The sequence below is a fragment of the Pseudorasbora parva genome, chromosome 2, assembly GCF_024679245.1.
Source record: "Pseudorasbora parva isolate DD20220531a chromosome 2, ASM2467924v1, whole genome shotgun sequence".
In the NCBI taxonomy this organism is placed as follows: domain Eukaryota; kingdom Metazoa; phylum Chordata; class Actinopteri; order Cypriniformes; family Gobionidae; genus Pseudorasbora; species Pseudorasbora parva.
Genome location: NC_090173.1, coordinates 58,314,671 through 58,342,009, shown reverse-complemented (window position 1 = coordinate 58,342,009; position 27,339 = coordinate 58,314,671). Strand labels below are relative to the sequence as shown.

At 38.5% G+C, this 27,339-nt stretch overlaps 1 protein-coding gene across 1 annotated transcript; it reads left to right on the top strand.

Moving 5' to 3' along the window:
- Positions 1 to 2,786: 2,786 nt before the first annotated feature.
- On the top strand, positions 2,787 to 25,342 carry LOC137049308 (CD209 antigen-like protein B). The gene is made up of 7 exons (XM_067427820.1): positions 2,787 to 2,879; positions 11,761 to 12,156; positions 12,262 to 12,386; positions 13,274 to 13,380; positions 13,483 to 13,591; positions 22,322 to 22,546; positions 25,211 to 25,342. The coding sequence occupies exons 1-7, from the start codon at positions 2,801 to 2,803 to the stop codon at positions 25,340 to 25,342; spliced, it is 1,173 nt and encodes a 390-aa protein (XP_067283921.1). The 5' UTR covers positions 2,787 to 2,800.
- Positions 25,343 to 27,339: the final 1,997 nt, after the last annotated feature.

The following is a 27,339-nucleotide window of genomic DNA, read 5'->3' as shown; positions in this document are numbered from 1 at the left end:
TGACTACATCTACAAAGCACAAGGAACAAAATAATTTGTTTAAAGGTTGAAGAGAAGAAATGTCTGATTGGATTTATGAGGATGTGATCAGGATTGAGGAGATGAGGACAGAGAGGGAGGAGAGGACAGTGGAAATTTATGAGAGTGCAGTTAATCACTTCAGGACCGAGACAAACACTCACCAACCACTTCAGCGTGCAGGTAATTACATTCATTACATAAAAAAACACCAGAGACTGCACGTTCATTATCTAATGTCACACCCGTAGTGTTCAGGAAGAGGTTGTGTGAAGTTCATAAGCTCAATAGCAGCTGCAGTCATTTAGGACTAGTTTGGTTCTGCTTTATGTTTATCTTTGCTATTGTAGGATTTAATAACTAAGCATTTGTGGGCCCCACTTTATATTAGGTGGCCTTACCATCTATGTACTTACTTAAAAAAATTAGTACATTGGCCCTCATTTATCAAAAGTGCGTACACCAAATTTCCAGCGTACACCCAAAACCACGGTGACTTTGAGATTTATCAATATGGACGTTGGCGCACGGCACGCTCAAATCCTACGCCAGCTCAGGAGGTGGTGTAGGCGTATGTATTCCTCCAGTTGCGAGCCTGTTGACGTTTCAGGGTTAGGCCCGGCAGCAGCGCACGGACTGGGACTGAAAATAATTCAGACTGACAAAATAATAAAAATGACATTCTTCTTCTTTTAAATAATAATAAGTGTGATTAATAATAAAAATCATCATCATAATAATAAGAATCTTACAAATGGTCATGCAATTAATGTGAATGAATGGTACTCCACATCACATCATCATCACTATCGTACACCCCAATACATGTGCTGTGATACGAAATTACATGCTAATTGTTTCAAGCCGTGGAGTAAAATATGCATTGTGATTAGGGCTGCCCCCAACTAAAGATATTCCTAGTCGACTAACACTCCTGCATTTTAGCGGTTAGTCGAATAATCATTCATTTATGATATTATTATAAAAACTTGCGTATATACAAGGAAAGGTATAGTCCAAGTTGAAGTTTAACACTTCCTTATGACAGAAAATGCTAAAGCATGATATTGCGCTTTCAAAATAAAAATGAAGCGCTTAAAACAGAATAGTAAAGCGTTTAAAGTATACAGCGCTTACGGACACAAAAATCAGTGGCCGGAACGTTATAGGCTAAAAATAACATTTAAAACAGCAATCAGACTGCCTGTGCATTTGAATAATTTATTATCAAAAATGCAAACTGTAACAGTTACATGCCCAAAAAAAAACAAAAAACAGTTTTGAATAAAATAAGCTAAAATTCGTTCTTTAAAACAAATTAAATAAATGTATTAAAACTTAGGCCTAGTACAAAACAAGTACTGTAGCAAAAACGCTGTTTGGTATAAAAATACAGTGGAAAATTAATATACTTTTTATATTGTTCAAAAGGAAAATGAACAAAAACGAACAATTTAATAAATGCACATGGCACAACGCCAAAACTTAGAATAAAAAAAAGAAGGCGGCAAACAAATCAACAGCCTAAATCTTTGATTAAATTGTTTAGAATAACTTTAAGACAAAATGTGGAACAAATAATTTAAAGAACACTAATACAGATCAAAAGCAAAGCCGCAAACTGCCATTAAGACGACGGATGAGTCTTGACCTGAAACAACAAATTACAAACATCAGACTAATTTTTCTTACAGAATAAAAAACAACTTCTGCATTTTATAAAAATGAATAAATAAAAATAATATGTATTTATTTATTTATTTGTGTAGCCTACCCGTTATAAAAATACTGTTTTTTTTAATATAGCCTAACAGATAGCAAACAGAAACACTACAAAAAGGAAACGTTACTACTTACATGTTTAAAATGATAAGACATATTCGATGTTGACGAGTGATAGGCAAATGTTTGCCTGCGGAGTTTGCAGACAGCCTTTTTAGGGTCGTCCTTCGACTTTTCAAAATGATCCCACACTTTGGACCTTTTTCGGGACATAATTATTAGCACCAGCCAGACACCTCTCCCCCAAGTGCACTTTGGTGTACCGCGAGCCGCGAGGTCTCGTTGATCTCTCGTTGCTCTGATGTCATGTCATACTCCGTCTGCAGTGCGTGTTGCTTTGCGTATGCGGTACGGGATCCGCACGCCCTGTTGTGTTTTCACATATGCTGCGTTTGTAGTCCGCAACTGATCCGCTGTTGCATACCACAAACAGCATTTATTCATTATTTTTTATTTAAAATCCAAAAGTTGTTACTGAACATGGCTCGTCAGAATTACAATTCTCTTTGTTTACTCTTATAAGTCAGGATAACGTATAGGCCTTCTAGCCTTCATTTAAACAACATTTTATTAAATTCATTAAACCACCCCAGAAACTGCAATATGTTGCACTACCCTGCCAGGTTAGTCCTTATGTGTATTCCCATGTGTATTCTGGGGCAGTTTCCGTCACTTGGCCGTGAGACGAGACCGGTGTGTCACGCAGCTGGTACTCATTACCACTCGTCACCGGCCCGCTCTCGCGGTCCCTCGCCCTGCTGCTTGCCACAGTAACTTTCCTCAACACTGCTCGCCTCTCATGTATGATTTAACGGTGCTAATATGAACCTGACGGCTACATCTAACCACACTACCACAACAGTGCCCTTTAGCAAGAGCTTTTTGGTAGGCAAATTATTTAGTAAAGACAGACAGGATATCACATGCTCTTGTACTGTGACCCGTTGCCACTTATTGGCCTCATTTTCTAAAAGCAGCAGATAACTACAGCAGGAAAAAAATGTCTCAGGCTGTTTATGGCAATATAAACAGCGATGGAACACAGGAGATGGACCGAGGGAACAGGAGAAACCATACAGGTATAAATACACCCCTTACGAAAAACACGATTATTCAAGTGTGCTATTAGTATACCTCTTTAAAATTAAAAATAACAATTTATACTTTCAGTCTACTTTGTATGTACTTCTCAGAAAATATACTCAAAATAGCACTTAAGTATACTTGGTTTATACTGACAGAACATTCCAAGTATATTTGGCCTAATCTTATGATCAAGATATACTTAAAAGTATAATTAAGTATTCAAAGTATTTGGCTTGTAGCTGTGTTTAATCTTTTGATTGAGTAGCCTATTATATATTTTTTCCCACATAGTTTTACATACATTTATAAACTTACATTGTTTAAAAAATTTAATTTATATAGAAAAAAAAGATGTGTTACTAATTCTGTGTATCTCTGTGAGCTAATCCACTGGTAGTGTACATAAAAATTTACTTCAAATCTTATTTACTCTGAAATATTACAGAATCTCCTTATTAAAACACAGGAGAAGAAGAAGCTAAAACTAGTGATAAAAGATGGCTTATATAAATGTAGAACTGCCTAATGTTACTGAATGAAATGTTGACCCATGAAGAGGAAATGACTGTGCAGGCTTTGGGGTGTTGATGGACTCGTCCTACCCCGTCTGTGTTTAGATCATCATTCCAGACAGAGTCTTCAACAAAAATGCAATTTTCGCAGCTTTTTGTTTAAAATGTTGCTTTTGTAAGGAAAATTACCCATGTGTTGATAAAAGGATGCATAAAGCTACAAAAAGAAATGGTGTGTGTGTGTGTATATATATATATTAGTATGCTTGAAGTATAAAGAAAAAACTACTAAACTAGTAGTTTACGAAGAGCATACTTCAAGGTGTACTTTCATAAACTAAAAAATGTGATATAAGTTTACTATTTTGTATCGCATACTTGTAAGTTCACATGAAGTACAGATGCAGTACAAATAAGAAACGTATTTGTGAACTAGTTTACTTGAACTAGTGCACTAAAAGTTTACTATTGTTACACTTACTGTAGTGCACTTAAACGTATACTTTATATACAAACAAGTGAGCCAATTTAGTCCCAAGCACTACTGAGATAGGGTATATCAATGTACAAGTAGTAAATGTGTCACTGTACTAAGGTATGAGGCGCCACGTAGGATTTAAATCAAACTTCGCTTATCAATACATACATAACACACGTGCATATACACCTATACATTACTCGCATATACATGTATACTATTGGATGTTCAAAATACATATATGAAATACACGTGCACACTAATATGAAATCCATACCAATACATATAATGTTAATAATGAATGCATACACACTTGTGAATAACTCGCATATACATATAAACTTTCATGCATATACACCTATAAATACTCGCATATACATATAAACTTTCATGCATATACACCTATAAACACTCGCATATACATATAAACTTTCATGCATATACACCTATAAATACTCGCATATACATATAAACTTTCATGCATATACACCTATAAACACTCGCATATACATATAAACTTTCATGCATATACACCTATAAATACTCGCATATACATATAAACTTTCATGCATATACACCTATAAACACTCGCATATACATATAAACTTTCATGCATATACACCTATAAATACTCGCATATACATATAAACTTTCATGCATATACACCTATAAATACTCGCATATACATATAAACTTTCATGCATATACACCTATAAATACTCGCATATACATATAAACTTTCATGCATATACACCTATAAACACTCGCATATACATATAAACTTTCATGCATATACACCTATAAATACTCGCATATACATATAAACTTTCATGCATATACACCTATAAACACTCGCATATACATATAAACTTTCATGCATATACACCTATAAACACTCGCATATACATATAAACTTTCATGCATATACACCTATAAACACTCGCATATACATATAAACTTTCATGCATATACACCTATAAATACTCGCATATACATATAAACTTTCATGCATATACACCTATAAACACTCGTATATACATATAAACTCACTGCACGCAGACACACCTATACTCACTCGCACATACATATAAACTCGATGCGCGCGTACACATCCATAAAACACTCGCGCATACATACAAAATAAAACGTGGATGCATGCTTTAGTTCAATCTCAAAATGGGCGGGCACAAAACGCCCTTTTCCTCTGATTGGTCAGCCAAAGATCAAGCCGCGCCATTCTTATCTCCAGAACTCCGCTCTGCGCAATCTTCATTTATAGGCCTAGCGCTTCTTACAATACAGATTATTTCAAAGCAGCTTTACAGATAATATAAAAATTAATAGACAAGGTTTTTATGGCTTCACCAACAGCTCTAAGATAAAGTTTATCGAGCTATTAAAGTTCTTGATTGAATCACTTTCGTTGTAAAAATCATTAACTCAAGACGCTTAAATTACATCTTTTTAACTGAAAACAGAACAGAAACAGAAATGTTTAATCCGCTCTTGCTGTTCATTTACATGTTTTAGAAACTATGAATTAACACATTGAAAAAAAAAAGCCAGAGATGAATATATATTTCGATATTTATTGCCACCAATTAGCATCATATATAATTAGTCAAACAAGGCTACCTTTTTAAAATAGCTATATCTTATTAAATATAGGCATGCCATCTTTTAATTTAAAATCTCAAATTTATTCAATACAGTTAGAGTTTGAAACTATATTGTTTCAGCCCAATATCCTGCGCTGCAAAGGTGGCAATGCAGCATCTGAAGTTGCTTATAGATGTATTTACACAATTTAATGCTGAGAGAGTTCTGTTCATTCACACAGCTGAGCAAATATATAACCTAATGCAATGACATTAGTTTTATGTTTTATACAAAATGCTTTGAATACAGAAATATGAAATAGAATTACAAGATGAAACGAATATTAAATATTGCCAGTAGGTGGCAGCAAGTCACTGTGTTAATGAATCATTTTGTTCAGTTGATTCGCTCGAACCGCTGATTCATTCAATAATACAAAGGCTGTATGGCTGGTGAGTCACTCAACCGATTTGTTCAAAGACTCGGATTCATTCACGAATTAACTAGCTTACTCTGTGCGCCTTATGTTGCGAGTCGCACAATGATCTGGTTTGCTTTAGAAATTAAACTGGCAGAAAAAAATAAAGCATTGTTTTTATTGGACTGCTGATCACTTCACTGCAACATTCTCTCTTTTATTAGTCTGGCTGTTTGATGAGAAAAGATTAAATGTAGTTGCACTAAACTCTGTTAATAATCTGTACAAGGATATATATATATATATATATATATATATATATATATATATATATATATATATATATATATATATTCTGTTGCGCAATGCGCGGAGAACTGAAGGCGCGGCTTGATCTTTGGTTGACCAATCAGCGGAAAGGGGCGTTTTGTTCCCGCCCATGTTGAGATCGAATATTAAAGCTGTTTATCCATTTTTTAAAAAAAAAAATTCATTTGGCGGATTAGAACAGAGTGTGATTAAAACAAAAATAAAAATATGAGGGGAAAAACGACTCAAGGTTTGTTTATTTATTCTCATAGGGAGGGTCGAATATATGATAAAGGAATGCTTTCTTAGTTTTTCCGTTTGGAAGACAAAAAGGAAAAAACAAATTATCCGAAGGTACACGGACCGCCAAGTAAGCACGTTTCGCAAAATTCTATTGCTTCAGTTGTAGCACGATCCCTCTCCATGATTGCAAAGTTGTAAATGCGGTTAATATAGGCAGGTTACTTCCGTGTACACACAAATGACTTCCTTTTACACTGAAATGACTTCCTTTTACACTGAAATGCCTTCCGTTTGCACTGAAAAGTTCACGCACAACCACATATGAAACACTCGCACATCCACATATGAAATCACTCGCACATCCACGTATGAAATCACTCGCATATATATATATATACACAACTAAAGCATGCATCCACGTTTTATTTTGTATGTATGCGCGTTTTATGGATGTGTGCGTGCATCGAGTTTATATGTAGGCTATATGCGAGTGTTTATAGGTGTATATGCATGAAAGTTTATATGTATATGCGAGTGTTTATAGGTGTATATGCATGAAAGTTTATATGTATATGCGAGTGTTTATAGGTGTATATGCATGGAAGTTTATATGTATATGCGAGTATTTATAGGTGTATATGCATGAAAGTTTATATGTATATGCAAGTGTTTATAGGTGTATATGCATGGAAGTTTATATGTATATGCGAGTATTTATAGGTCTATGCGTGCATGAAAGTGTATATGTATATGCAAGTTATTCACAAGTGTGTATGCATTCATTATTAACATTATATGTATTGGTATGGATTTCATATTAGTGTGCACGTGTATTGCATATATGTATTTTGAACATCCAATAGTATACATGTATATGCGAGTAATGTATAGGTGTATATGCACGTGTGTTATGTATGTATTGATAAGCGAAGTTTGATTTAAATCCTACGTGGCGCCTCATACTAAGGCCTTCATCTACGCCTACCCTTTCCCCTTGCCCTTTGAAACAGAGTGAAACAGAAATGGGACACCACTACTACACCATTACAAGTCATCATACCCCATTTCTTTTGTTAATGTCCTGTAACATTTAACCAGTATGAACAGCAATGAAATCAAGATGATTGTTTGAAAGCAGCTTCACATTTTTAAAAGGGATAATACTGCAACAAAATGTTATTTGGCTGTACAGTCGTTCTGGAGAAAACAGTGATGTTATCAGCTTATTTTAATTTATCATATAGCGACAATGTTGGGAGATCAGTTATGGCAGATTCATTTTATTTGGATATTTAGTTGAATAAATTACATCGAAATTTTAATGTCCCCAAAGGAGCAAGCCAAGCCAAGCCAAAGGCGACAGTGGCAAGAAACCAAAACTCCATCAGGGCATGATAGAGAAAAATAAACCTTGGGAGAATCCAGACTCAGCCGCGGTGCTAGTTCTCCTCTGGCCTATTAAAGGGTTAGTTCACCCAAAAATGAAATTTCTTTCATTTATGACCCCAATATCATTTCACACCGGTACAATGCTGAATAAAGTCGTATTTTTTGTTATTTTGGACCAAAATGTCTGGTCAGCGCATCAAAAGAGTCTAACTAACCAACTGATGTCACACATGGACTACTTTGATGGTGTTTTCATTACCTTCTGGACGTGGACAGCAAGTGGGCATACACTTACATTCAAAGGACAGAAAGCCCTCGGACTATATCTAAATATCTTAAACTGTGTTCTGAGGATGAACAGAGGTCTAGCGGGTGTGGAACGACATTGGGGAGAGTCATTAATGAAAGAAATTTCATTTTTTGGTGAACTAACCCTTTAACAAACAGTGTGTGATTATTATTCTGGCAACTTTACAGGACAGAAATCATATTAGATCAGAATATTAAAAATAAGACATATGGGGTTATTCGTGTGGGGCCCATGACCCTAAAGGTTATCATTAGGGGGGTAACGATTTCGTTTAATAACGATTCGATTTGTATCACGATTTGAGGTTGTTGATACGATTTAAGGACGATATTGGTTCATTTAGAACTAGGGGTGTAGCGATTCGTTTTAACAACGATTCGATTCGGTTTAAATAAAACTTTCACACTGATTTAAATTTTTGGCTAAAAAGTTACTGAATTCATTTCAAGTGAATGAATCGTTTCGGATCATATCGTTCTAAATGAACCAATATCGTCCTTAAATTATATCAACAACCTCAAATCGTGATACGAATCGAATCGTTGTTAAACGAATCGTTACACCCCTATTTAGAACGATATGATCCGAAACGATTCAGTGACTTGAAATCGATTCAGTAACTTTTTAGCCAAAAATTTAAATCAGTGTGAAAGTTTTATTTCAACCGAATCGAATCGTTGTTAAAACGAATCGTTACACCCACCAACTCTCTTTGTAGAACACAATCCTTCCCTCTGTCTCTCCAACAATTTCCTCCACCATAATTTTTTTTTTTTTCTCCACAAATCAGCACATAGACAATCTGAAGCAAATTATCATTATTAATAACAATTCCAAGTGTCGCGCGAGAACTCCGGTCTGACGCACGTGATCTCGCGTTGTTTACTTGTCACATCGCACGTGTGTTTGGGAAACGTAGTTTGCGCACCGGAGAGAGAGAGTTGTCGGCGATTCTTCCTCTTGTTCAGGCATGCAGTGTGAACCCCTCTGTCGCTGATTCATAGTGAAGTGTGAACACAGCAGTGACTGAATGATACCCCAGATAGTAATGCAGTGTGAAAAGAGCAGTGACCCGACAAGTTTGAAAATCGTGCAGTCTGATCTAGGCTTTAAGATAACGGCACTCATTTTCAGTTCGAAAACGAATGAGCCTTCGAGTTTCCTAAGACAATATAAAATGATACAGAACATATGAGACTGGTGGAGCCGCTTTGCCATCCGACCAAAATGTTCTCTTTTTTTAAACTGATCCATTCCGTGCTGATCCGAACCAGCTGGTACTGATATTGTTTCATTTTCTACGGTGTTGCTGTGATAAAGGAGATCTATGCAATGTAATGCAAACGAGTAAGTAATGCAAAAGTTTACCGACGACGTGATGTACAGTCGGGCAAAAAAGTATTTAGTCAGCCACCAATTGTGCAAGTTCTCCCACTTAAACAGATGAGATAAGCCTGTAATTTTCATCATAGGTACACTTCAACTATGAGAGACTGAATGAGAAAAAAAATCTGAAAATCACGTCTGATTTTGAAATAAAACTTTTTTGCAAATCGTGGTAGAAAATAAGAATTTGGTCACCTACAACAAAGCAAGATTTCTGGGTCTCACAGACCTGTAACTTATTCTTTAAAAGGGTCCTCTGTCCTCCACTCGTTACCTGTATTAATGGCACCTGTTTGAACTCGTTATCAGTATAAAAGACACCGGTCCACAACCTCAAACAGTCAGACTCCAAACTCCACTATGGCCAAGACCAAAGAGCTGTCCAAGGACACCAGAAACTAAATTGTAGACCTACCCCAGGCTGGGAAGACTGAATCTGCAATAGGTAAGCAGCTTGGTGTGAAGAAAACTGGTAGTAATTATTAGAAAATTATAATTTTTCACGCAAGATCTCACCCCGTGGGGTCAAAAGGATCACAAGAATGGTGGGCAAAAATCCTAGAACCACACAGGGGACTAAAGTAACAAAGGCTACATCAGTAACGCATTACGCTGCCAGGGGCTTAAGCCAGTACATGTCCGGGCCTGTCCGAAGTTTGCTAGAGAGCATTTGGATGATCCAGAAGAGGATTAGGAGAATGTCATATGGTCAGATGAAAGCAAAATATAACTTTTTTTGGTAAAAACTCAACTTGTCCTGTTTGGAGGAGAAAGTATGCCAAGTTGCCCCATACCTGTCAAACATCCCCAGTTACAGCCCCAAAACATCACTACAGAAAACATTTGACCTCTGTCATTGCAAACTGTGACGTCTCAGCCTAGTCTAGGCTGGGCGTCTGTGGGGTTGGTGTGTGTGTTTTAGGTGCCATCTGGAGGAGACGTGGTCAACACACCTGACACTTGTTGGATGCGGAGTTAAATGGGCTGATTCTCTCTGCGTTTGTCTCCAGCGTGTGTCCTGTTGGGTCCTCACTTATCATTTATGTTAATTTTATGTTTGTCTTTCTTGCATTAAAATAAATGTTTTATTAGGATTTGACGCGCCTGGTCTCCTTTGTTGCAGCCTGAGAGCCTGGCTGTAACACAAACTAAGGGTATATAACAAAGTATTATTAGTACAGGAAAATTCCTCAGACTCCTTAGTGTGGTGCCTAAAAATCGTTTGAAGAGCTTTCTGGCCCTTCCCCTATCACTTCATCCAAAAGAGAATCGAGACGCCCCTACCCCTTCAAGTGAATGCGCAAAACGAAGGGGTAGAGGAAAGCGAAGGGCTAAGATGAGATGTTAAACCAAGGTTGTGACACACTGTGGTCATTATAAGTCCCAGGATATACTTCAAGAAAAGATTAGGGGTGTAACGCCGGCGTCCTGGCCAATAATCCCCATATACCCATAAAAGTCTCCTCTTTATCAAACAGCTGGTGTGTGGTGGGTGTTCTGGCTATATAAATGTAACTAATTATTATTATTATTATTAAGGGGTAGAAATGGGATTGGGCCTAACTACTTAAAGTATATTTAAAATATACCTGAACAGTACTTATGTACACATCATAAAATGAACTTTTTTCGTAAAGGAACACAAACAACACTAGTCTGACAAGCCAGATCACATCAAGATGTTTGGTCTGGAAACTCACCATTGACTGCTCAATCTGAGGGGCGGATAAACGGTTGTCAAACTCCCTCTGCACGCGATAGGATACGGAACACAACCAACCAGAGCAACGAAGGTGAAACAGAGCTTGTTGATAGATTAAACTTTCGCCGTATCCGGTCGGCAAAACTCCGAACACATCTTCCCTTTTTAAGAATGACTTCAGTGCCGTTCTTTGTTCTTTTCTCAGAGAAAAGCTAAACTCCAAATCTTCCAGAGTCGCGGTCAAAGCTGATTCGAATGACCGCCATTCACTAGCTTCTGTGTTGACTAGAAGCATGCAAGCGCAACTCTGGCGTCATTATGTTAAGCCCCGCCCACCGACTCTATACACGATGTGATTGGCCCGTCAAGAGCTTGCCGTTTACATCTCAGATAGGTATTGACAGTTGCTAGACGACACTCGTGGGCAGATTAGATTTGCTGCCGCTAGGGTGCGTCTAGATTTCTAGGTTAAAACAACACACAGTTAAGAAATTTAGAAACATTTATCTTCATGTCTGGCATTTTCAGGAAGTGATTGTGTGAAGATCAGAAGCTCCAGATCAGCGGCAGTGTGTTTGGCACTGCTGTGTGTACTTCTGCTGACTGCAGTCATAGTGCTGTGTGTCCACATCCATACAATGAGCACAAACTACACACAGGAGACACGTCAGCTATTAACTAACATCACCAACCTCGCAGAAGAGAAAGACAAACTACTATCCATGATTACCAACCTCACAGAGGAGAGAGATGGGCTAAAAATAAAGACCAAAAACCTGACCAATGAGAGAGACAAGCTACTAAACAAGGACATAACTTTGACAAATGAAAGGGATGGATTAACCAAGAACAATTACCAGACCAACGAAAGAGACCAGTTCAATCAGGAGAAAAATGAACTGTGGAAGATGCTCAAAGAAACGGGTAATGTAAAATTACAGTGTTTACATAAATATCTAAATGGGGTCATTCCATAAACTTGCATTTACTTATATATGTAATATATATATTACCTGGTTTTGTTTACAGATGGATATATTTATCAATCCAGTTTTTACTATATGTCTTCTGAAAAGAAGAGCTGGAGTGAGAGCAGAAGATACTGTACAGAGAAAGGAGCAGATCTGATCATCATAAACAATAAAGAGAAACAAGTAAGTGAAAAATAGATTGGGCACCAAAGGTTATGCAGCACCATTACAGTATGCATGTCTACTCAGCAACGCAGACGTTCAACAGTTAGTTCAGCCAACAGTTAGTTCAAAATTTTTTGTCACACTGCCAGCCTTTAAATAGGTCACACACTTGACATCACAGCAATGGCCAAGCTTCACTCAGATATACATCACAAACAGAAAGAAAAGGCCATCACAACTTCAGTTTCATGTCAACTTTAAGGTTCTGATGTCATGTTTCTGTTTTCACACATTGGCCACAAGTTTGTTTGCCACCAGCTTTTAAAGGAAGTCGAGTGCTGACTACATCTACAAAGCACAAGGACAATCATTTGTTTAAAGGTTAAAGAGAAAAATGTCTGATTGTATTTATATGAGAGTGATCAGCTCTGAGTTTGAGGAAATGAGGACAGAGAGGGACAATTCCTCACCCTCCTGTTTTTCAAACCCATAAGACTGCAGCAGATGAAGATGTCCATCCATTGAAAGTGGATTCACTCAAAATGCTCATTGAACTTAAATACACATAGATCTCAACCGTTCATGCTTGATGCACAAGAATTACGTTGCTCTTTTGTTTCCTGATCAAAGTTTATGTGAATAAAAGCCTAAATTAAATCTGTTCATCATATAAAGCAGTTTAATTAAACCGCTCAATTCATCTCTTTATGAAGCATCAGAGTTTGGGTGAATAGACTTTCAATGGAGGGACAGAAATCTCATTTTTCCCCTCTAAAATATCTTTATTTGTGTACTGAAGATGTAAGTTTTATGGATCAGGAGCAGTTAGTGTTAGGAACTGATGATAGAATTTTCACTTACAGGCAAACTAACCCTTTAAATGTTGCTTCCTGGTTTTCTACAAGGAGTTTGTTCAAAAGATCTTCGGTAATGCTGGAGTCTGGATTGGTCTGACTGACAGCGATGTGGAGGGCACATGGAAATGGGTTGATGGCAGCACACTGACCTCTGGGTAAGAAATCACTTAGACTGATTATCTAATAAATAATTCTCACAGCCAGTATCATATCACAGAAAGCAGCACTGAACATCTAATGCTGGTCTGTTGATACAGGTTCTGGGCGATTAGAGAGCCGAATGGATATCAAAAAGAGAACTGTGCTGCATTATATTCATTAGGGTTTTATGATTATCCGTGTAATAGTGCTTTTAAATGGATATGTGTGAAAAATATTTAAAAAAAATCTAAATAAATAATTAACTGCAATATGTGAACTGTGTTGTTACTGAGTACAAGTTTCTTAAAGGGGTCTTATTTTGCCAGAAGTCTTGATTTTGTTTTCATGCTTGATTGTAAAAAAAAAACAAAAAAACATTACTTTTCACATATTTTACATTATTACAGTGCCTCTCTGCCCAGTTTGGATCGAATGTGAGTAAAGTTCCACTTTTGAAGAAGCCCCGCCTTCTGAAATATGAAATGTGCTGTGATTGGTTAGCTGGCCCAGTGTGTTGTGATTGGCACCATTTTTTCAGGGAATGTCCTATAGACTTCCTGAGGAATGCAGAAGTAAAACGTATCGACCAATAGTTCCAGAATTGGACACTATTCATTTCAGTGCATCTCAAACAGACTTGTTGGCAAGTCGATAAAATTGCTGCATATATTTTGTGATTTTATTGCATTAGTTGATCCCTCAGAAATCTTACTAGAATTGGTATTTATGAAGGGCATATAGTTCATGTTTATTTTTTATATAATAGATTGTTAGACTCTTACTGCAGTTAGATAAAATAAGCATTACTGCAACAGCTGCTGTAACCAGATCTGTCATATTTAACCCTTAAATATATACCTCGGGTCTTTAGCGACACGGGACGTCATTCACTACCCTCAACCTCATTCATTTTTTTAAAGTTAGACATCAACCTTTTAGTTTTCCTCAATCAATCCATTTTAAACAATATAATAAGAAAAAAAAATTGAATTATAATTAAATGCCAGTTTTTCCACTAGTTTTTTGTCAAAATTGTATAGCGTCGCTAATGATCTGAGGTGTGTAAGATTTGTACTTTTTTTTTTCTGCACAATAATAAATCAATCTATAATGATGAAGTGCAATTCACCATTATTCCGCAAGGTGGCAATGTCTGATATGCAGTGATGAAGTGACGTTTCACTCATAGTTACCTGGAAACAATAATAATTATAATCTGTAATACTTAAAATGGCTTAGGGATTTAAATACTCTTCTTCTTCTTTCGGCTTTTCCCTTCAGGGGTCGCCACAGCGAATCATCTGCCTCCATCTATTCCTTTCCTCTGTATCCTCTTCTCTCAGACCGACTACCTTCATGTCCTCCTTCATTACATCCATAAACCTCCTCTTTGGTCTTCCTCTTGACCTCCTGTCTGGCAGCTCTAACCTCAGCATCCTTTTACCGATGTATTCACTCTCCCTCCTCTGAACATGTCCAAACCATCTCAGCCTGGCCTCTCTAACTTTGTCTCCAAAGCATCTCACATGTGCTGTCCCTCTAATGTACTCATTCCTGAGCCTATCCATCCTCGTCACTCCCAAAGAGAACCTCAGCATCTTCAGCTCTGCTACCTCTAGCTCTTCCTCCTGTCTTTTCCTCAGTGTCTCTAAACCATACAACATTGCTGGTCTCACTACTATCCTGTACACCTTTCCTTTCATTCTTGCTGGTACTCTTTTATCACACAACAAACCTGACAGTTTTCTCCACCCATTCCCACCTGCCTGCACACGCTTCTTCACCTCTTTTCCACACTCCCCATTGCTTTGGACTGTTGACCCTAAGTACTTAAAATCCTGCAACTTCTTTACCTCTTCTCCCTGTAACCTCACTGTTCCACTTGGTTCTCTCTCATTCACACACATGTATTCTGTCTTGCTGCGACTAACCTTCATTCCTCTTCTCTCCAGAGCAAACCTCCACCTTTCTAGACTTTCCTCCACCTGCTTCCTGCTCTCACTACAGATCACAACGTCATCCGCAAACATCATAGTCCATGGAGATTCCTGTCTGACCTCATCTGTCAGCCTGTCCATCACCACCGCAAACAAGAAGAGGCTCAGAGCCGATCCTTGATGCAGTCCCACCTTCACCGTGAAGTCCTCTGTCTCACCTACGGCACACCTTACTATCGTCCTACTGCTCTCATACATATCCTGCACCACTCTAACATACTTCTCTGCCACTCCAGACCTCCTCATACAATACCACAGATCCTCTCTTGGCACTCTGTCATATGCTTTCTCTAAATCTACAAAGACACAATGCAGCTCTTTCTGTACTTCTCCATCAACATTCTCAAAGCAAATAATGCATCTGTAGTGCTCTTTCTTGGCATGAAACCATACTGCTGCTCACAAATGTCCACTTTTCCTCTTAGCCTTGCTTCCACTACTCTTTCCCACAACTTCATTGTATGGCTCATCAGCTTAATACCTCTGCAGTTTCCACAACTCTGCACATCTCCCTTGTTCTTAAAAATCGGCACCAAAACACTTCTCGTTGAATAACCTAGTTAAAAACTCTACTGCCATTTCTCCTAGACACTTCCATACCACCACTGGAATGTCATCAGGACCAACTGCCTTTCCTCTTTTCATTCTCTTCAAAGCTCTCCTAACTTCACCCTTGCTAATACTTTCTACTTCCTGGTCAACAATATTTGCCTCTACAACTCTTCTCTCCCTGTCATTATCCTCATTCATCAGTTCTTCAAAGTACTCCTTCCATCTTTCCCTCACCCTCCTGTCACCTGTCAAAACATTTCCATCTCTATCTTTAATCACTCTAACCTGCTGCACATCCTTCCCATCTCTATCCCTCTGCCTCGCCATCTGATACACACCCCTCTCACCTTCTTTACTATCTAACCTTGCATACATGCTCTCATTAGAGGAAGGTTACCCAACCCATGTCCTCATACGCTCTCTGTTTGGCCTTTGCCACCTCTATCGTAACCTCACACTGCATCACCCTATATTCCTGTCTACTTTCCTCCATTCTCTCACTGTCCCACTTCTTCCTAGCTAACTTCTTCCTCTGGATACTCTCCTGGACTTCCTCATTGCACCACCAAGTCTCCTTGTCTTCTTTCCTCCTTCCAGATAACACGCCTAGCACTACAGTTTTTATAGAACTACATGACACAAATGTAATGAAGTCATTTTATTTAAAAGAAGAAACCTGTTCAAACATACATAATATAAACACAAAACCAGTGCTTATACTCTGTACAGTAATCATTTAACCATCACCCTGCTTTATTACAGTTTTCATTACAAATTGTAAAGTGTACATTTCTTTCTTTGCTGCAAATATGCCAAACTAACTACACCTGTTCGCTGTCAGTTTCGTTCATCAACTGGTTCATTACGTCAACTTCACGAACGACATGTACCAGTTCATTCAATTAGTTCACGAACTAGATCTCTGGTTCAGACTCAAAAGCCCTATTCGGACTGGATTAGTTTAACATGGGGACGTGGGGGTAAAGTAATTATTACCAGAGGTTCTCTGTGATTTTAGTCCCGTCCGAATGTGCCATCTCGGTAATCATTACGGACAACGTCAGTAAAGATTACCGAGACTTTTACCTTCTGGAAAAAGGTCTGGAAAAATGACCTCGGGTAATACTAATCCCGTTCGAATAGACCTGCTGTAAAAATGTATGGTGTAATTCCGTCATTGCCTGTTTAAAAGTTAAAAAAGAGCACATTTTGCGACCTTGGAGGCGCTTGAAGCAGTCGGTTGCGTTGTAGGTGGTGGGACAAATCTGTGGAAAATGTCCAGTATTTTCTGCATATCATTTAAAGCAAAAAGCACTTATTAGAGGCACAACACATTTTAGCTCTAGGAAAGTGTCTATTACCAACATAATCCAATCAGAATCGTTAGACTGGACCTAACTGTTTATTAAAACACACATATATATATTGGAGACGGAGTTCAGACTGGCGCTCAGGTTGTGTGTTTGCTCACGTTATAACGGTAACATCATACGCACATGACGTCAAGGAGGTGCGTAAGGCGAGTTACTCCTCCCACTTCTGCTAGTTTTACTGAGATGTCTTATCCCGTGCGAATTGGCCATTGATATTACAGACGTCCTGGGGTAAAATGACTGTACCCCCATGTCCCCATGTTAATCTAATCCCGTCCGAATAGGGCTAAAGTCAGTAAAGGGCGTATTCGTTCACTGAATTCAACAAATTGTCACATGCCTGTTCTGTCTTGTGTGCACGTGGGTTTTGTCAGTATGGCCTTTGTGCTTCTGTCATTGTCTGATCCCTCTCCCCTTGTTATCTAATTAGTGTTTGATGTCTCCCATCTGTGTTTCCTCCTTCCCTGCCTCATTTGTTCCCTTTTATCCGGTTGTTAAGGCTGACGTCACGCGGCAGCGCTTCCGGGTCCAAACGCTCTATCTTATACCACAAGAAAAACTACAAACCGTGCTAATATACACACACAATGTGGTGTAATACTACAAAAAAAAGCTATAATCATAACCTTTTTCTCCATAGCAAAATTCCAGATGGCCAGACAGTGATTCATCTTTTTTAAATAGTTAAAATGTTAATGTATGTGACGCTGTGAGCACAGAGACTGTTGTGTAGACTGTAAGTATTTAAAATGTTAAACTTTTTTAAACGTTTTTAAACGTTTAATGTTTAATATGAACAAATAGCGCTCATAAATGGGCGTCAATGGCATTCTCAAGTGAAACGAGTTGAGGCTTGGACCCAGAAATGGCGTTCCTTACGTCACGACTTAACAAGCGGATAAGCTCCTGGGCCCCGTTTTTCAAAAGTAATCCACTAGGATTTTGGATAACGGATTGGATCAAATCTTGAAAATGTGTTTTTTAAAAGAAAAAACGCATTACATAATCGGATTAGATCACGTAATCCAGTCTTGGTTTTGATCCGAATCAAACCTTTAGTTTGGGTTTTTCAGAACTTTTTTATAGGATCTGGATAATTTTGATCCAAAAAATCTGGATTAAACTGATCCCATCAGAAGGGTGGATTCAGCGTAGATTTCATGCCCAAAATGTAATGAAAACTTTAAAAATGTATCAAATAATACTATATTTGGATCATGCAGTATCTTACAAGATATCCTCTTTATTCATAAGGTTTTAATTTGATTTGTTCATCCACAGGCTACAGTAGGAAGGTTTTAACATATTCATCCTTTCACAGCAGAGTAGAAAGAGTTTGGCCTTGACCAAAAACAATACATTTTATTCCGTCACTAACTGATATATATATTCATCACAATCAAAAATATTTTAGTTTTTAGAATATTTATTTGTGATGCATGCAATGATTACAGTACATCTCTACATCTATACTCGTTATAAATCTCCTCAGTGTCCAGTGTTTGTGTTGTAGGTCTCAGATGAGCGGACTGCTGGAAGAGGATGGGGTGGGCTTTTTCTTGGTTTTAGTTTTTATTTTAAATGTGTGTGTTTTCATTTCAAATAAAAATTAATTTATATTGACCTCACACTGGCTATTCTACTTGTTGCTCTTTATCTATAGTTCTACATTGTGATTTCCTATCATGTTTGAGCACTGGTTATCCAGATTTAGTGATCCTGAAAAGTTCCTATCCGGCTCAGATTGATCCAATCCAATGTCGCTTTAAAGGGGGGGGGTGAAACACTCAGTTTCAGTCAATCTCATGTCAATCTTGAGTACCTATAGAGTAGTATTGCATCCTTCATATCTCCGAAAAGTCTTTAGTTTTATCATATTTATAAAAGAAATATGGGCTGTACCGAGTCTTTCCGGAAAAAACCGAGCGCCTGGAGGCGTATCGTGTGGGCGGAGCTAAAGAATGACAAGCGCGCAAAGCGGTGACGTCCTCAAGCGTGGAGAAACCCATCTATCTCAGCTAATACAGATAATGATCCACAATCAAATCTGAGGCTGAAATAAATTGAACAGGAGAAACAGCAACATCAGGATGTCCATCTCTGTGGTATGGACTGTATTTAGTGGCCTTTGTGTGCAGTTTATGAGGACATGATTCGGTTTATGGACTATTGTATGTGACTAGACCTTAGAGGTAGCAAGCAAAACGGTTTTGCACGTCAGAGTCAGACTAGTGTTATACAGAACAACAATGGAGTAACCGTTAGCGCATTTGAATGACGAAGCACGCGATCGTATCGTTTACTGATGTTTACTCATGCGACGGTAGCCAATAGCAGAGACATTTGAAGTTGATTTACTCACCGGCATCTTCCAAAAGGAAGCAAAGCTCTGTCAAAAACACACTTCTTTGGTATGATTTGGTGAAGTCCTGTGACAGCAGTGACCGTGGAAATCCACTTTGCGACGCGACTGAAGTGATGTTGTGAAGCTTCCCGTCATTTCTGCGTTCAAATCGGTTCAAATGCAGCGCTGCCTTCCCGGAATGCTGTGCTGAAGCGTTGAAGTCGCTCGACGTCACCCATAGGAATAAAGTGGAGCGCGGCGCGACAGAAGTGTTCACGGACGACTGGATCTGCACCTGAGAGACTGTTTACGGCGTGCATTTCCTCTCTGTCGCTCTAGTCACGCGCGCGCACCCTTCCGGGAGAAGAGCCGTACGGCCCATACAAGGACCTTCCGCTCTATTTAACGTCAAGTAGACCCATACTCGAAAAAAACTCTCCGAAACTTGTGAGAAACCGGAAGGAGTATTTTTAACACAGAAATACTCCATCAAACGTCCAACATTAGTTTTTGAAACTTTGTCTATGTTTAGGATGGGAATCCAAGTCTTTAACAGTGTAAAAAGCTCAGTATGCATGAAACAGCATTTCACCCCCCCTTTAAAAAACTGGCTCCAAAAGTAAGCTGGATTACGTGATCACGGATCACACAAAAAGGATTACTAAATCCGGATCAATGTTATCCGGATTAAACCGTTTGTATAACCGGGCCCTGGTGTTTGTCAGTCTTTGTGGTATCGTTGTAATGTCTAAGTCTCCCGTCTTCCCCATGATTCCAGTTTGGTATGTTTTGATTATGTATTTTTGCCCCCTTGTGGGTTTTGTTTTGTATTCATGTTAGGGATGTGGATATGAAGCCTCATGAAGCAGTGAGGCTTTACCCTGACTGTTTCGGGAAAAGATTCGAAGCTCCGAGAGTGTTGAGAACGGCGCCATCTGGTGCTTATTTAAAATAAAACAGCCAGAAGCCTGTGAAAGATGCGCTGACAAAGCAATTACACAACACACGCCATCATTTCAATGTGTACAAAAAAATGCCTTACATGTCTGTGTTTAGTTTGTCCATTAAATAAATTAATTTACCAATGAAAGTGTAACAATAAAATATAATATGAGCTTATATGATTCAAGAAGATCTAATGTAGGCATACTCTCCACACACACATAGTGAATAATGACATTGTGTGATATGATCAAATAAATGTTCTTATGACACTTGGCAGTGATAATGCTTGTGTACAGTGAATGACAGAAAACTGATAAAGTTTTGAATTTTTTTTATTAACCTGTTAACTGTCACTGGCCCACCGGTGGGCCCATTTGCCATTGCATGTTTAAAACAATTATATCCTATATTTATCCTGATTTAATGTGGACAAACTATATATCATTTGAAAGCTTGCGGACTCAAGATTCATCCTGTGAAAACCGTTTTGAAATCGGACCTTGCTTTACTATGGAAACGGTGCTCTTAATTATTCTAGCGGGTTCTTCCCCAAGTGGCGTCGTCATGTTTCATATTTATTTAACTACTTTATAATAAAAACCTTTTCTAATCTTGACAAAACACATATCGTCGGAAAGGTCTGAGTCTCACGGTTCTATATCTGCAAACTGTTTTGTGATATTTGGACAAAAATATATACATTTGACACAGGAAATTGCATTTAAAAAATCTATGGAATTTCAATGACACCCGGTGGCTATTTGTGGTACAGCGCCTAAACAAACTCTCGTGGGAATTTCAATTTTTGTGATATCAACTTCAAATTTGGAACACAAATTGATTAGACATATGGCTTTGATTTGATAGTAATTTTAGAGTACAAATTATTTTGTAACATATATTTTATATTAAATATTAAATATCTAGTACAGTATATTTGATTTACAGTAAATTTAAACTTCCATAACTTTTTTATACTTTTTATATATTTTTTTTAAACTTATGGCTATATTCCAAAGCATTCTTGAATTGCAACCATTTAAGTTTAGATAGTGAATTTTCATGTATATTTTCAAAAAGGGGGGTAACAGTTAACAGGTTAAGACATAAAAGCTGTTTCACAGTGTTGGGCTGCGTCTATTCTCCTCATAGACCGTAGTTACCCATTAATTTATTGTTTAAAGCATACACACATGGGAAGCTTTAAACTCAAAATATTCAGCATATAGTGAAAGGCCATTACTCTTTTTTTATTACTCTAAACACAAACACCAACCCCCTATCCCCTAACACCAAATTACCTAAACAAAGTACAAATATTTTACCAAAAAAAGACACAACAACAACTAAAAAGATTAAATTGTAACAAATACATTTTGGTTATTTAAATGTAATGTATTGATTCACTTTTTAAGTACAGCTGTCTCCTCACAAACCCATCAACCAGACTGACTGAGCCAACAAGGACTCGATCTGGAGTTCGAACCTTCTGACACGCAAGCGAAAAGCGCACGTGATTGGACAGAAAGTGAGGCTTCATTTGTCATCGATCATGTGACTCTGGGAAACCAATACACACCCCGATACGGAGCTTCTCTACAAATTGTCTCGCATGCGCGATACACGCATCGAAGCTTCAGTGTCATACATAACATCACTTAATTTATGTTTCTTTTGATAATAAATTATCACATCTTTTGCACGAGTCCTTGCACCATTTTCCTTTGTGTTTGTGGCGTGACAGAACGATACCACCATTAGAGGACTCAGCAAGATGGAAGGCTTCCTTTTCCCATCTCCCTGCCCCTCTGCTTCACCGATGGCAGGACGACGGCGCAAGCTCCTCTCCCTCCGGCAGGAGGGAACCAGTGTGAAGGAGTTTGCGCACCGGTTCGTCTTTGCAGCAGAGGGGCTCAACATCAGCGGGACGGAGCTCAAGTACATCTTTAACAACGGACTAAATGAGCCTGTTAGCGCTTGGGAGATGGGAATGCTGGGGATTTTATCTTTTTTATTTTGGCAGTTTGTGGGATTTATGTACAATCGTGGTGGTGGAGGAGAGTTATGGAAGGGTGGCCTTCCTCCGCTTGGTCCTCCTCCACTTATCCTCACAGACTGCCAGGTCCCCAGTCCTCCAATGACCCCTTCGGGGAGAGGGAGGAGGGACCCAACACCACTTTAAACGATTGTATTAAATCAGACTATCATTCAGACTAAGGATGTGAATGTTGTGGACTTACAGTGGGGCAAAAAAATATTTATTCAGCCACCAATTATGCAAGTTCTACCACTTAAAAAGATGAGAGAGGCATGATATATAAATCAGAGAAAAGAAGCCACGTCACTGGAAAAAGCATCCACAACCAGAGGACCGAGCACCGGCTGTGGCGTGATGTGTGGTGCAGTGTGGTTAGCAACTATTACACCACGTTCAGGTAGGAATGTGATTGTATAAAATTTTTGGGTTGCCTTAATGTATCATGGTATACATTATTGCGATATTGAAATAAGTTGCTATTGAACAGTGTTTATGGTGTTAAAGTTTAATAACCTTTTTAATATAAAAAAGAACTCTACACATTTCTGATTTATTGTATATTGAATTTAAAGAATTTAAAGATCCCATAGAATAGAAAACTATATTTAATTTGGCATAATTGAATAATAAGAGTTCAGTACATGGAACTGACATGTCACAAGTCTCAAACACCATTGTTTCCTCCTTCATATTGAAATCTTAAGTCCCAACATAACACAGACCGTGACATAACAGTTGGGATCATTAATATTTACGTGTCCCAAAATGTCCATATACCAGCCCATATTCAAGGCCAAACAGTATTAAAGGATTAGTTCACCCAAAAATGAAATTGATGTCATTAATGACTGACCCTAATGTCGTTCCACACCCGTAAGACCTTCGTTCATCATCGGAACACAGTTTAAGATATTTTATATTTTAGTCCCAGAGCATATGCAGTCAATGCACACTTCACTGTCCATGTCCAGAAAGCTAATAAAAGCATCAACAAAGTAGTCCATCTGTGACATTAGTTGGTTGATTAGAGTCTCTTGAAGCATCGAAAATACATTTTGGTCCAAAAATAACAAAAACTACGATTTTATTCAGCATTGTCTTCTCCGTGTGCCTCCAAAAAGAATCAAACGGTTAATGAATCAGTGAATCGATCAATGATTCCGGTCGCCAATGTCACGTGATTTCAGCAGTTCGGATCGCGTCAAACTGCCAAACTGCTGAAATCACGTGACATTGGCATTTAAATCTTTAACCTCACAAAACTATGTAATTGTAATTATCCTCAGAATAGTATTAACACAGTTTGCAAGGTCTAAATGCCACTTCAGAATTCAGATGCAGCCTTGACTTGTCTTGTCTTGTCTTGACTTTGTCAATTAAATGTAAGATTTTTTTTCATAAAGTATGAAGAATAAAATTTAAAAAGATTAGAATAATTGGCCTTATTAATATAGAATATTTGCCCTATAAATGATTATAAGCTATGTCCATAAAAAAATGCAGCTCTCTGTCAAATAACGTGCTCCACACGGCTCCGATGGGTTAGTAGAGGCCTTCAGATTCGAATCGATGCGTTTGTGTAAGAAAAATATCTATATTAAAAATGTTATATAGGAAACCTGCCTTGAAGTCTTCCATTGTAACCCACGGCTGTTTAAAACACAAGATGGCGCCAGCGTTAAGCATAGAAGTAGTACCGGTCAAGATAACTCATAGTACCCGGATGAGCGGGTGTTATCTGGAAATCAGACCAATCAGAATCAAGTATTTCACAGAGCCGTGTAATAAATTATCTTAAAACAAATCAACAACAAAATATCTGAAAACTAATTGAATAAGAACCAAAACAATGTGATAGTTAGATGACATTGATATGAAATAATGTCATTTACCTTATTTTATATCTATCATATTTATGTCAGGGTTCTGCCCTGGCAGCTCTGTCTGTTTTGTCTTTGTTTAATGTTTCTATGTTTGTGTTGTGTCTTAGTACTTGGATCGGTCTCTCTCTGTGTCTGTCATGTGTTCCTCTTGTCCTGCCTCCTTGTTTGCTGTTACCACGCCCCCTTGTTTAGTCTGGTCTAGTCCTCGGTTCACTAATTGTGCTCACCTGTTCCTCATGTGCTCTGGTCCCTTTATATTGTGCTACCTTCCCTCATGTCTTTGCTGGTTTGTTGCATTTGTTTTGTGCGTGCAAGTCTCCAGCTCAGTGTCACGTCAGTTCTAGATTTAGTGTCTCCTGTTTTTCTAGCTTTGGATTTATTTTCAGTTTTTTCTTTGTTCCTGTATTTTTTAGTCTAGTTGAGTTTTTGACTTTATTTTTCTCTTTTTCTCCAGGTTTTATTTTGGTATTTCTCCCTATCCTTATTGTTCAGTTTTGGATAGCTTACCTTTTATTTTATTTCTCACCAGTTTTCCCCTTTAGGTCAGTCATTTTATAGAGATTGGTTTTGTTTTATTTTTCCTCGTGTTCTAGCTTCAGTTATTATTTAAGTTTTGTTTCCTTTAGTCATAGTCGTTAGTTTGTCCGTTATTTCTTGTTGTCTTGTCTAGTGTCTTGTTTTGTGTGTGTCCTGTGTTGATTTCTGTCCTGAGTTTTCCCTGGCCGCTGTCTCCACTGCCTCTCAGCCAAGACGGGAGCTGATTCTGGGAGAACATCAAGCCTCAGGTTCCTGCCTGGATTGTTCCACCATCACCGGAAACAGAAGAGATGTGTCGTTTCTATGACCCGATTTTCTTTTTGTATATTACAGGGATAGTTCACACAAAAATGAAATTGTCATTTATTCGTCCTCAAGTTATTCCAGACTTGTGTTTTGTTGAACACAAGATTTTGAAGAATGTTTTTAACCAGAGAGAGAGCAACCATTGACTAGTATATTTCCCTACTATGGTAGTCAATGGTTGCATATGGTCAATTTTATTTTTGTGTGAACTATCCCTTTGAGATTTAATAATATGAATATTCTTTTGTTACACTGCTCAGCCACAGGTCGAGTAGCCTCTATCTGAATGTTATTTTGTGCATGCAATGTGTGATGACATTACCTTGCCGCTCTTGATTCATTGCAAGTTTAATATTTGGTCAGAAATCATGATGAGTAACAAACACAAGTGAAGTTGCATTTGTATGCATTTTAATAACAGACTACATTTAATCATTTAGCAGACGCTTTTATCCAAAGCGACTTACAAAAAAGGGGAGAGTAATAGAAGCAACGGAACAAACAAGGCCAACAACCTGTAAGAGCTGTAAGAAGTCTCAGTTAATCAAGCACAGTACACAATTTTTATTTTTTTGGGACAAACAAACAAAATTTAAATGGATAGTTAAGTGCTAGTCATTATTGGTCAGGTCCAATTGGAAGAGATGTGTCTTAAGGAACCCCATCACACATAAATGCGTATAAATAGTACGAGTGTGCAATGTCGTGGAATGTATACGCCAAAACTCATTTTGGCGTGCATATGATACGCTGTTTTTTGCGTGCATATGATACGCACTTTATGGCGTATATATGACGCTCTTGGGTAGGTTTAGGGTGGTGGGGTGTATATATGACACGCTCTTGGGTAGGTTTAGGGTGGTGGGGCGTATATATGACACGCGCTTGGGTAGGTTTAGGGTAGTGGGGCGTATATATGACACGCTCTTGGGTAGGTTTAGGGTAGTGGGGCGTATATATGACACGCTCTTGGGTAGGTTTAGGGTAGTGGGGCGTATATATGACACGCTTGGGTAGGTTTAGGGTGGTGGGGCGTATATATGACACACGCTTGGGTAGGTTTAGGGTTGTGGGGCGTATATATGACGCGCTTGGGTAGGTTTAGGGTAGTGGGGCGTATATATGACACGCTCTTGGGTAGGTTTAGGGTAGTGGGGCGTATATATGACACGCGCTTGGGTAGGTTTAGGGTGGTGGGGCGTATATATGACACGCGCTTGGGTAGGTTTAGGGTGGTGGGGCGTATATATGACACGCGCTTGGGTAGGTTTAGGGTGGTGGGGCGTATATATGACACGCTCTTGGGTAGGTTTAGGGTGGTGGGGCGTATATATGACACGCTCTTGGGTAGGTTTAGGGTGGTGGGGCGTATATATGACACGCTCTTGGGTAGGTTTAGGGTGGTGGGGCGTATATATGACACGCGCTTGGGTAGGTTTAGGGTGGTGGGGCGTATATATGACACGCGCTTGGGTAGGTTTAGGGTGGTGGGGCGTATATATGACACGCGCTTGGGTAGGTTTAGGGTGGTGGGGCGTATATATGACACGCGCTTGGGTAGGTTTAGGGTGGTGGGGCGTATATATGACACGCTCTTGGGTAGGTTTAGGGTGGTGGGGCGTATATATGACACGCTCTTGGGTAGGTTTAGGGTGGTGGGGCGTATATATGACACGCTCTTGGGTAGGTTTAGGGTGGTGGGGCGTATATATGACACGCTCTTGGGTAGGTTTAGGGTAGTGGGGCGTATATATGACACGCGCTTGGGTAGGTTTAGGGTAGTGGGGCGTATATATGACACGCTCTTGGGTAGGTTTAGGGTGGTGGTGTTATGTGTTCGTATGTATAATACGCCATAAAATGCGTCTCATATGCACGCGAAAAACAGCGTGACATAGACATGCCAAAATGACTTTTGGCGTATACATTCCACGACATTGCACACGTACTATTTACGCATTTTTGTGAGAATACCTTGGTCTTAAGATGTTTTTTAAA